Source organism: Elephantulus edwardii, unplaced genomic scaffold (genome assembly GCF_000299155.1).
Source record: "Elephantulus edwardii isolate Elephantulus edwardi_28Jun2011 unplaced genomic scaffold, EleEdw1.0 scaffold00148, whole genome shotgun sequence".
NCBI classification, from domain to species: domain Eukaryota; kingdom Metazoa; phylum Chordata; class Mammalia; order Macroscelidea; family Macroscelididae; genus Elephantulus; species Elephantulus edwardii.
Window position 1 is genome coordinate 3,198,639 of NW_006399898.1, and position 12,322 is coordinate 3,210,960.

A 12,322-nucleotide genomic window follows, 5' to 3' on the forward strand; every position below is an offset into this window, starting at 1 on the left:
ACCACAGTGCACTGTCTCAGTCATCCAGTGCTGCTGTCACAGAGACACCACAGTGCACTGTCTCAGTCACCCAGTGCTGCTGTCACAGACACCACAGTGCATTGTCCCAGTCACCCAGTGCTGCTGTCACACAGACACACCACAAGAACATGGCTTTAAGAAACAGAAGTTTATTCCCTCACATTTCAAATTTGAAGTATTATCTCCAGAAGACCAAGTTTAGGATACTGGTTCTAAGAGAGTACTTTTTCTGTTGGTTCTGGGAGACGGTCCTTGTCTCCTTTCAACATCTTGCAGCCCAGTGTTCTTGGAAATCTTGGAAGTCTTCTGTGGGCCTCGGAGGGTCTCAGTGCTGGGACATGGGACACAGGACAAGCTCCACTCCTGACTCTTCTTTCTTGGTGGTACCTCTCATACCTGCTCACTTGTTTAATATATGTTAAGAAAGAGAGAACTCAAGTACAACAATTCTGTGGATTATATCCTAACTCATTCATGTAGTTGCCTCCAATCATGCCTCCTTGACAGCATAGAGATGGGGATTTATAAAGCTTAGGATAATGATATCTGATCACAAAATGGAGGGTAGTTATGTAATACTAATACACAGTAGTCATGGCTCACCAGTCGATGTCAGGAAATTTGGAGGACAGCTGTCTGTCCAACAGAATGGAAGAGGTCCATATTTGTTCCTGTTCCCAAGAAAGATGACCCAATAGAATGTGGAAACTATCAGACAATACTGTTACTATCACATGCAAACAAAATACTGCTGAAGATCATTACAAAACAGCTAGAACTGCACATAGTTAGGGAACTGCCGTAAGTTCAAGCAGGATTTAGAAAGGCCATGGCACCACGGAGATCATCGCTGATGTCAGAAGGATCCTGCCTGAAAGTAAAGAATACCTGAAGACTGTCTATTTATGCGTTATCGACTATGCAGAGGCATTTGATTGTGTGGATCGTAACAAGTTATGGCTACCGTTGAGAAGAAAGGGAATTCTATGGCATAAATGTGTTCATGTGAAACTTACACCTAGACCAGGGAGGCTCTTGTGCAAACAGAGCAAGGGAACACCACATGGTTTAAAATCATGGAGAGAGTGTATCAGGCTTGCATTCTTTCTTCATATCTCGTCGATTTTTATGCTGAGCAAATTATTAGAGAAACTGGCTCTGTGAAGAAGAATGTGGCGTCAGGATTGGCGGGAGACTCATCAGTACCCTGTGTTGTGTGGATGACATAACCTTGTTTGCTTCAGGAGAACCTGAAGTACTTGTAGAAGATCAAAGAATAGAGCCTATACTATGGACTGCATCGCAATGTCAAGAAAACAAAGATTCTTTACCACTGGACCGATAGGCAACATCATTATAGGGGGAGAAAAGATTGAAACTGTCAACAACTTCATCTTACTTGGATCTACAGTTAACCACCTTTAGTACCAGCAGTCAGGAAATCAGGAGATGTACTGAGAAAGTCTGCAGTTAGGAAACTCTCCAAATGATTGAGGAATAATGATGTCAGTTTGAGCACTAAGGTGCACTTGATTCAGGCCATGATTTTTCTGATCACTTGTTGTTCATTTGAGAACTAGACAGTGAATAGGGATGACCGAAGAAGAATTGATGCTTTCGAGCTCTGGAGTTGGAGAAAAGTATTGAACATATCCCGTAGGCTTCCAAAAGAACAAATACGTCTTGGAGAGGGAGCAACTGGAGTGCTGTTGGGAGGCAAAGATGATGAGGCTTTACCACATATACTTTAGGCATGTTGCTAGGAGGGGCTATTTCTTGGAGAAAGACAGGATGCTTGGAAAGCCAGAGGGTTGACGAAGGAGAGAAAGACCTTTGACCAGGTGGATTGACATGGTGACTGCTGCAATGGGCTCCAGTGTGTCAGGAAGTGTGAGGATGGCGCAGGACAGGACAGGGTCACTATAGATTGTACTTGATGGCACTTAACAACAAGAAGAATCATGGCAAAGCCAAGTAGATACATTATAAGGGGACACAATTCAATATTTAACACCCCCCCCCACCTCTAGGCCCTGGAAATTCCCAGTCTCCTTCCTTTCTCTGTGTAATTTCCTTTTCAGGCCATTTCTTTGAAACAGAACTGTACAGTAGCTGTTCCCTTGTGATTCGCTCCTTTCATTGGTTTTCAAGTTCATCAGTTAGTATAGCATCTATCAGTATTTCGTTCCATTTCACGGCTGAGTAATTCCATTGTCTGCCAGTCCACTCTGGGTCTGTCCATGCATCAACTGATGGACATTTAGGTCATTTCCACTCTCTGGCTCTTGTGAACAGGGGCTGCTATGAGCATTAATGTATGTTTTTTGTTTGGACACCTGTTTGTAGTCCCCTTGGGTATATGCCTAATAGAATTGCTGGTCACATGGTAATTCCATTGATACCTTTTTGAGAAGCTTCTCGATGGCTTCCACAGTGGCTGCATCATTCTACATCCCTGCCAGCCGTGCACGAGGCCGCTTGTATCTCCATCCTTCTCAGCTCTGTCTGTGATGCCATGTGTTCTTAGAGCGGGTTGGCAGTACATGGAGCTGTTATGTTACTGTCTGTACTTATTAGCAAGGTTAAAATAGTTTCATCAAAAAGGAAAACAGAACAAAACTCCCCCCTGGGAACATGTCTGGGTCACAGGGTTGAGAGAGTCTGCCTTGTTTTGTTTAACACCTTGCTCGTCCAACTTCTTTCTCTTCCCGTCTACCACTGACTTTTTTCCTATGAGGCTGCTCCAGGGACGGACCTTAGGGACCAGTGGGTGTGACAGTGACACTGGAGGTTTTTGGCCCAGGTTTGCCGACTCAGATGTTACCCAGGCCAAGCAGGTAACCTGGAAAAGGGAGCCAGGTAGTCTGAGGGCCTAAGGCCAAGGGCACCATCCTTGCCTGGCACGTGTCCACCCCAGTGTGTCCACTGCTCTGCAGTGTCAGTGGGGCTGGAGTCTACATCAGCCGCCATTCTTCCCATGCTCACCTCTGGGAAGCTCATTCACATTTTTTAAAAAAGTCAACTTGTTAAAAAAAACAACAACAACTTGTTGTTGTTGAGAACACACAGAGCAAATCCGTGGCCTGCCCATTGCTGCTGGGTCATTTTTGACTCACAGTGGCCCTCTGTGACAGGGAATGACTGCCCCGTAGAGTGTCCTGGGCTGTGGATCTTTACAGACCTAGTTGTTGTTTGTTAGGTGCCATTGAGTGAACTACAGCTCATAGTGACCCCATGAACAACATATCTGCACGCTGCCCTGCTCTGCACCGTCCTCCCTGTCTCAGATACACTCAGCCCGTTGATACACTCACTGTGCCAGCCCATTTCATCCAGGGTCTTTCTCTCCTTTGCTGACCTGATTTCCTAAGGACTGATTATCCAAGAACTGGGCCCCTCTGACAGCACTCCCAAAGTTGGTGAAGTTTCAGCATCCTTGTCTCTAAGGAGCACCTTGGCCGTGCATCCCACATGGCGTATGTGTGTTCTTTTGTCAGCCCACATAGGATAGTCAGTACCCTCGGCCAACTGCCTGGTGTTCTTCTGTGAATCACCTGGTGTGTTTAAACCTCCAGGCTTTTGGTTAACAGCCCAGTGCGTCCTGTGCTGAACCAGTAGCAGAATTCCCCATACCCAGCAAAGCGTACACCAGTTCAGCAATTTCTCCAAGTGTAGTTCAGTGACATGGTTACCATTCTTGGAGTTGTGCAACCATTCGCCCACCTCGGCCGAGTTGTTCCTGCCCCGTGAACATAATAAACTCATTCATTCACGTTCTTGGCATACAGTTCACTCAGGAGCTGGATTCAGGCTGTTGTGGGCCTGGTGTCTTGGGGCCACCCCCTCAATCTCTGTGGGTCTCATCATTGTTTGGATTCTGCCTCCACCAGGGACCAGTGGTTCAAGGGCGGTGATCCCAACAGCCGTTGTGGGTCACTATCCCTGGGCCCTGGCTCTGGACAATGAAGGACAGTGTGGGAGAAGCCAGAGACAGAGCCACCTGGTGCAGGAGCTGTTGAATGAACTGTCATCATTGGTGGAGCTTTTGTTCTGTCTGCTCAGAAGAACAAGGTGGGGAGTTGCATGACTCTTCCATTTCCATCGATCTTGAGGTGGTTTTTAAGAGCGAAGGGGCCCAAGTCGAGGGTTCCTTCCACGGCCTGTAGAAGATAGTCCTTGCTCTCATTTCCCGTGGCAGTGAGTGTCCGGGAGATCCTTGAGATAATCACAATGACATGGTTTGTCTCCTCTTGTTAGGTGCCATCATGCGCCATCCTCATGGCCTCTCCTGTGCTTCGTCCTGTTGATACAGCCACTGTGTCTCTCCATCCCCTGAGTCTTACTCACTGACCCTTTTATTTCCTCGTGATGCTCAGAGTACGTGAGGTGAAGTCTCACCAGCCTTTGTTCTAAAGAGCACTGTGGCTTCACGTTTCCCCAAGACAGATTGGCTTGCTCTTTTGCCAGTCCGTGGTACATTCAGTATTCTTCACCAGCTCCATCATTTAAAACCATCAGTAATTCATTGTATGAACTTATACATGCATTTGAAACAGTTGACATAACCATGGCTTGGGTCAGCACACCTTAGTCTTTATACTGGCATCCTTGCTCTTTAGCACCTTAAAGAGGTCTTGGCAGCAGATTTGCCCAGTACACTGTCTCCTTGGGTTTTTGACTGCTGTGTTGATTGTGGGTCTAAGTAAAATAAAATCAACATCTTTAGTCTCTTCTCTGTTTATCATGACCTTGCTCATTGGTTGAGGACATTGCTTACTGGTTCAGTTGTTTTTGTTTTTGTGGTTTGTTCGGGTCAGATCTGACTGGTATAGGAGATTGCCTCGCCATCTCCCGCCGAGCATCTGGTGAATTCGAACCGTGCACCTTCAGGATTGTAGCGCAGCTTCTTGCCACTAGGCCACCAGAGTCCCTCCCAGTTGTATTTTTGTTTTTATTATGATGAGGTGTGATCCATACTGAAGATTGTACTCCCTGATCTCTTTAGTAAGTGCTTCAAGTCCTCCTCGCTTTCAGCAAGGAACTCCTGAGCCTTTCAGTTCTCTTGGTGCGACAGAGCCCGTCTTTAAGCAGCCCCTTACTGGTACATTCTGTGCACGCACTTTTAACCAGCCTCTCCAAAGGAAATGTAGGAGGTCAAAGAGAGCAAGGAAGACCCTCAATGAAATGGCTTGACATGGGAACTGAAGCTGTTGACGTGAGCATGGCAGAGAGTGTGAGGACAGTGCAGGAAAACACAAGGTTTCAGAATATTGGGAAAGGGTCTTTCGGCTGGAGTGGGGGGGTGTCTTCCACCCTGCACAGGATGGGAATGCTGTTCGTAAGAGGGAAGGGTAGACCGAGACCGGTCGCCGTCCCTGCCTCTTGGGAGAACCGCCCAGCACAGGTCCAGAACTCTCTGACCTCGGCAACGTCTCCGTTCCTTCTAGGCAAACCGGCAAAATCAATCCCGTGGTCCTGCCCCTGGTGTGGTTTGAAGAGGTAAGACTTGCCCTGGTCCTTCCCCAGCGTCCTTCGCCGTGGAGGCTGGGACCTTGAACGATTAGAGTCCCTTTCATGCTGCCCACACGCTTTGTCCAGTGGTCTCCAGAGTTGGAAAGTCCCCAGGTTTGGGGCTGATGGAGTTGTAGGCACAGGTGAAGGCGCTGGTGCTCGGTTGAGGTAGTCCTGTCAGTGCAAGCTGGGTTGGGGAGGGGGAGTTAGAGACACAGTGGTTTTGAAACTTTCTTTCCCCTTAGCTTTTCAGTCTCCTTCTGGCCAAACTTATTTTAAGGCGGAGTGAGCTAAGTGTCAGCCTCCCCAGATCTCAGATCACCACCTATTGGTATCGCAGTCAGGTGTGGGGTTATCCCGCAGTCCTTCGGGGATGCGCAACCCCCGCCCCGTCGCGGGCCACGCCCACCACACAGCCACGCCCACCCTCTGGCCCCACCCCCGGGACGTCCTTCGACCCGCCCACCTCCTGTAGAAGGAGAGCATTTTGACAGGTCAGGCTTGAAAGGCTGGCGTGCCATTGCCTACATCTCATTGGCCAGAGTTCGGTCACGTGACTGTGCCCAAACTGCAAGGGGTTCTGGGAAATGTAGTCCGCAAGCGTGTCCCGGAGTACAAGGAGGCCCTGGCTGTCTCCAGCACCTGCTCGGCCCGGGAACTCGAGATGGGGACAACCTGAGGGCGGGGCCGAGGGTGCTGGAGGGGGTCACCCCCAGCCCGTGGCGCCCAGCCCACCAGTCTGCCATTCTACTTCCCCAGAGTGGCGCCATGGAGGGCGAGACCCTGCGAGTCTTCTACAAGCAGCTGGTGCTGCTGCCCAAGGTGCTGCACTACCTCCAGTACGTGCTCCTCGCCGTGGGCTGCGCGCTGCTGCTCTTTCCCGTGGTGTACCAGATCCGGAGCCAGGTAGGTGAGGCCGCACTGCGGCCTGGCCAGCGGCCCCCCTCCCATCGCGCGTCTGGCTGCCCCTCTGTCCTCTGCCCCTTCTCTCCCAGCCTGACCCCTCTGGGGCAGCGGGCTGGGCCCCTGCGCTCCGCCCCCTGGGCCTCTGCTGGGCCGCGAGCTTTTCTGGCATTCTGCGTGGCATCTTCTCTGTCTGTCCTAGATGGCCTGGGGACCCTTGTTTGGGGCTGCCGGCCGTTGGCGGGGATGTGTACGTGCCTTGTTTGGCCTATTCCTATACCTGCTGGGGGTGGGGCTGTCCTAGCGGTGAGAGGTATGAAAATCAGATCCACTGAAACACCAAGGAGCAGCCGCCTTACACAAAGCATAAAGAAACAGGTGAAACGAATTCTGATCACATAGCTTGTTTTACCCAGAAAAAGGCAGCATATTACCATTTCAACGTGGAATCAAGATCAAATGAGCTATTTTGCACTTCTAAAATGTACTAATATTTTGAAATTCCCCGTGTCTATTACATTCAGACCCTATCTCAGTCCTGACCAGTCCCACTCCAGAGGCTCAGTAACCAACCACCAGGGGCTCAACGTGACCACACTGGACACAGCACAGTGACAAAGGGAACGCGAACACGCAGGAGGGTCAGGAAAGGTTCCTCTGAAGAGGTCAAGGCTAAGCTTTGTTGTAAGGAAACCTCAGCACAGAAGAGTGGTCCAGGCAGCAAGCTTTACCTTGCAAAGGCCCTGAGGCAGATGTGGGCGGGGAGTCTTAGAGCATGAGACAGAGGGTCAGAGTGGCTGGAGAGCAGTGATCTTCAGGGAAAGAAGAGGCATCTGAGGCGGCTTGTAATGCATGATGAGGTTTGGAATTGACTCGGAGAGAGGCTGGAAGTTTTTAAGGAGAAGCGAGGTAGATTGGGCTGCTGTGTGTAGAATAGGTGTGTAGGAAGTCCATGTTTGGGACAGCTGATTTAGGGGAGAGGTGTACATGGACAGGAGAAGCAATGACCCAGTCTAGGGGCATCCTGCTCTTAGAGGCAGGAAGTAGAAGGGCAGACAACAAACTCCCCTTCTTGATAAAGGAGCACTCATTCACATATTAAGGAGCTCTGGTGGCCTCGTGGTAGGGACCTGTGCCGCTAACACAGAGGCACAGCGTTCGAATCCACCAGCTCCTCCAGGAGAGAAAGATGAACAGTCTCCTCCTGTTTTATTTACTGGAGGGTCTGTTGTGGGTCGGTTCCCACTTGATGGTACATAACAATAGCAACTATTCATCTATTACTACAAATGCTCACCAGGTAGGTTATTTTTTTGGTGAGGCGCTGTGCAAAGCTTAGAGAAGACGGTAGTGACTAGGGCTCGCAGTCTGGAGGTCAGTGGGCAGACAGACAGACCTGTGAGCAAATTCCTGCAGCTGCATGATGACAGGATCTGTGGTCAGCGGCTGTCGTGGCAGGGAAGAGGGTCGATTTCACATGCATGGACCAGAGAGCCTGACAGGGCTCTGCTGGAACAACCTGAACATCAGGTAAGGCCTTGGGGTGACCATCACGCTGGCCAGCTCTCCAGTGGTCTTCAGGCCATCTGCAGTCTTCTCTCTTGCTTTAGCTTTGCCAGATCAACTTCTCTTTCTCCTCTTTCTCAGAGGAAGCTTCTGCGCTTGTTTGCCTGCTTGCTTGGTCTGACAATAAGAAACATTTTTGTACTCTTAACCTCAACTTCTAGAATCTAGAACCAGCTCTTTCTTCCTCCCATCCTTTGTGGGAGAAGTTTGCAGGAGACAAAGTTGCCAGGCTCCCAGCATCCCTTGCTCTGGTCTCATCACTGCCATTAGCATTGGCGCCTCTGGAGCTCTCCCATCCACCCAGCTGGCTGGTTGCCCATGAGAGCCAGGCTGGTGCTGGGTGGACATTGAGTGGGCAGGAGATCCCTGGGTTCAGGGATGCATTGTGCAGGAGGCCAGAAGCGGTCTGTCACCTTGGGCAGACCATCACCTTGGGTGAAGATAAAAATACCACAAACAGGGTCATGGGACTGCAAGGGGCTGGACAGCTTGTCTCTGACCTCTTCTTCCTCTTCCTCTTTGTCTCTCTCTCTTCTCATCTCCCCTAAAGGTAGAGAGCCCTCCTTCCCTTTTCTCACCCCAAACCAGGATCCTACCTGAGTCTAGTAAGAACACTCTTATTTCCCTTGGTAATGTAGTGGACACACCCCTCCTTACAGCATTTACAGAGGCAAAAGATGGAGATTTATCCCACTAGCAATTTTATCATAGCAAGGCTACCCTTAGTAGTTTTTCGGTTTATTTTTAATTTTGTCCTTTAAAAAAAAACCAACATAAACACACCTATAAATTGCATCATGTATTTCAATTTCTTGTCTGTCTGAGCCGTTCTTTAATATATATGGGAGCTCTGCTGGTTAGTTGTAGGGGGTTGTGCTGCCAGCCCAAGGGCCTGTGGTTCAAATCTACCAGCTGCTCCATAGGATAAAGCGAGGCAGTCTCCTCCAGTGTGATTTACTGCCTCTGAAAACCTGCTAGAGGGTCAGCTCTGGATTGGTTCCATCTATCTCCAGACAGTTTTAGCAGAGGAATCTGTTTCAGGTTAGTTGAAAACACCACATGCTTGGCACATAGCTATCCTGTAATGCCCAGTTCTCTGCCTTGCTTCCTGTCCTCGGCCTTGAGTCGCTGTGGACAGTCCCTTCTCAGCTTGACCATTCCCCCAAGTGATTTCCTCAAGGTACTTTTCCAGCTGTCTGATGAGGGGCAGGAAAGTTGGTGATTGCAGCCAGCCATAATCGTTACTGGTTATTGGGCTCCGAAATTCTGTCCCACTCACCTCTGCCATCTTCCCTTTTGAAAAATCAAAGAACTGTGTCAAAATTTTGGTGCCTGGCTGCAACATCAACTATAAATTAGCTTGGTTATCTTCTAGGAGAAATGTTATTTATTTTGGAGTAGTAGTAAAAAGGGCTCAAAGAATAAAGAGGCCATTCAGGCTTATTCCGAATCCTTGATGACCACGCCTCCCAAGGGGACTGTACTGCAAGAAGCAAAGCTCTAGGTGGGTACCAGGTAACGTGCACCCCCTCCTGTAGTGAGTAGAACCCGGGCAACTTACACTTCGGAATCTGCACATTTCCTCGGTCTTAGCTTCACCTGGAGTGTCTACAGACTTAAAACAAACATTGACTTACTTTCTTTTTGGAGAAACCATTCCCCCGCCCCCCACTTCTTCCCTTGAGAATGAATTTAATCCTAGGCATGGTAGGAAATGAGAGGTGATCCTTGTTCTGCTGGCTGGTGTCCCATCTGGTTGAGGCATAGAGCCTCTGATGTTGGACTCTAATAAAAAAGTGGGTGGTTTGAGTCCACCACTCTGCTTTACAGAAGAAAGATGGAAACTCGTTCTGTAAAGCTCTGGGTCAGAATTGACTGGATGGTGTGGAGTTAGAAAGGGGTGCGGTGGCTACGTGCTGACTGCTAACTGGGGGGTGAGTGGTTTGAACTCATTAGCTCTCACCAAGGGAGGAAGATAGGATGGTTTGCTTGGGCACCACCCTGTGGGGCAGCCCTGCTTGGCTCCATAGATTTGTTATGACTCAGAATCAGCTGTGAGTCAGAATTGGCTTAACGTGAAGGGCAGGGTTCATGGTATAGAGCGGCTCCTTCTCAGACCTTTTGGACAGCAGTTGGAAAATGCAGTAGCTCCCTGGACAGACTTCCAGAAGTCCTGGATGGGAGCCATGGGTAGGGCTCATATGTGGGTGTATTTTAACACCTCCTCAGGGGTTCCAGTGTAGATGGGCTAGGGACCTACTCTTGGTCCATATTTGGGCCACCTCCCCTGACCATGAAAAAGAAAAAAACAGTTTAAGCATCATTGAGCATCAGCTCTGCAGTCCAGTGCTTGGCCCGAGAGTAGAGTTGTCAGATTTGTCAACGTGAAGGATGTCCAGTTAAATCTGAGTTCTGGCTTTAAACAGCAAGGGATTTTTATTTTGTTTGTAAGTTTGTTGTTGGTGGCATTGTGCCTGGCCAAGCACACATCCATGCACAGTTTCCTCCTGAACGGTGGCGTGATGTTGGTTGCGTGCTTTACAGTGTGCCCCCCGTTCTTTCTGTCTCTACCACATTGTCAGGTCACCATCAATCTAGACAGAGCCAGGGAGCTCTGGTAGCCTACTGGCAAGAAGCTGCACTGCAATCCCGAAAGCGCGTGGTTCGAATCCACCAGATGCTCCGCTGGAGAAGGAGGGGCCAGTCAGATCCGATTTGACAGCACATAACATTTAAAAAAAAAATCTACACAGACTAACTCTGTCTCTTCAAGTTCTCATGTGTGCTTTAGGTGAACTGTTGTCACTTAGAACGCATGGCTATTTACTTATGAAGCCGGCTGCTCAAGGCACGCATTATTAATTGAGCTGAGGGGTGGTTTTGTTTCCTGATGGCTTCATGGACTAGTTTTAAAGAACCCTGGTGGTACAGTGGGGTAGAGGAGTCAGCCGATAACCAAAAGCATCAGTAGTTTGAATCCACCAACCACAGTGATGGAGAGAGATGAGATAGGCAGCGTCCATAAAGATTACAGCCTGGCAAAGTATGGGATAGTTAATTCTCTGTCCTACCAAGTGCCTGGGAGTTCTGTTACAGAATACTTTTGGTTCAGGCATAAAGATTATTTCCCGATAGTCCACAGAGAGGTCTTCTCCAGGCCCAGTGGATCAAGGGGATGTGATTTCCACGTGGATTTGAAGTTGTATCCCGTCCTTTTCCTCCTCTGGGTCAGAATCCATCTGTTGGCTCTGTAATTGAATTTTTGGTAATCGTAGCTGGGCACCATCTATTTCTTCTAGTCTCATGTACAGTCCACCGAGACAGAACTATAATCTATTACTTTTCCTTATTTGCTAGCCCTCTTCTTCCTTTGCTGTTTCATGTTTTATGACCCCCAAATTCTAATCATCAAACAAGGACGTAGGACAGAAGGTCTGACAACATTAAACCACTTGAAAGTGACTGGACCCACGAGCCATTGCCCTAAACCTTTGCACCATGAAGACTTTGTTGTGTGATACCCAGTGGATTCTGACTCATAGTGACCCAATATGATACTGTTGTTAGGGGCCATCATGAGACTTACAGCAATCCTGGGAATAACAGATCTGAACTTGGCCCTGTCCTGTACCGACCTCATGTGTCCTGTGTCCACCGTGCTCCAGGCCATGTTACAGTCACTGTGTCAGTCAGTCCATCTTGTTGAGGGTCGTCCTCTCTTCGCTGGACCCTTTGTACCTTTCCCAGCATGATGTCTTTTTCTTTTTTTGAAAGAAAGTTAAAGAAGCTGTCTTAAGGGAGCTCGTGGGCGGAATGATGTCTTTTTTCTAAGGGCTGGTCCCTCTTGACACCATGCCTCCAGTATACGTGGTGAGACATTTCAGTTCATTGACTCACAGTAGCTGAGGAGTAGCGCTCTTTTCTCCTGAGGAGCAGCCTGTAGATGGAAATTGAAGGCGTTTCAGCTGACAGCCAAGTACTGAACCATTGCATCACTATGCCTGGGAAGGGTTTCGTTGTATTTCAGTCGTAGCAACAAGTGCAGCATCTTTGTTTGCTGCTGTAGGATCACACAGAGTATTTGTAGTATCAGTACGTTCAAGGTATTGCATGGGACAGATATATGCTAAAAATATAAACCCTCCTTTATCTGAAACTTCAATTGACCTGGGGCGCTTGGTTTTACCCAGCCTTCCCTGAGGGCTAGGGCTGGGGACGGTCGTGGGGAGGAGGTCCCCTGTCTTCAGGTCTGAGGTCTGGGCAGGAGACTCTTCCCAGGGGAGGAGGTGACCGGCTGAGCTTCGACCCTACAATTTGGGGT

The 12,322-nt window shown here is 49.0% G+C and overlaps 1 protein-coding gene across 1 annotated transcript in view; it reads left to right on the forward strand.

Annotated features, from left to right (window-relative positions):
- Positions 1 to 9,505, forward strand: part of SCARB1 (scavenger receptor class B, member 1) — an 83,636-nt gene extending 74,131 nt beyond the window's left edge. The window contains exons 10-12 of the mRNA XM_006894625.1: positions 5,469 to 5,520; positions 6,292 to 6,438; positions 9,377 to 9,505. Coding sequence (XP_006894687.1) covers positions 5,469 to 5,520; positions 6,292 to 6,438; positions 9,377 to 9,505 — 328 coding nt within the window. The remainder of the gene's footprint in view (positions 1 to 5,468; positions 5,521 to 6,291; positions 6,439 to 9,376) is intronic.
- The last annotated feature ends 2,817 nt before the right edge of the window (positions 9,506 to 12,322 follow it).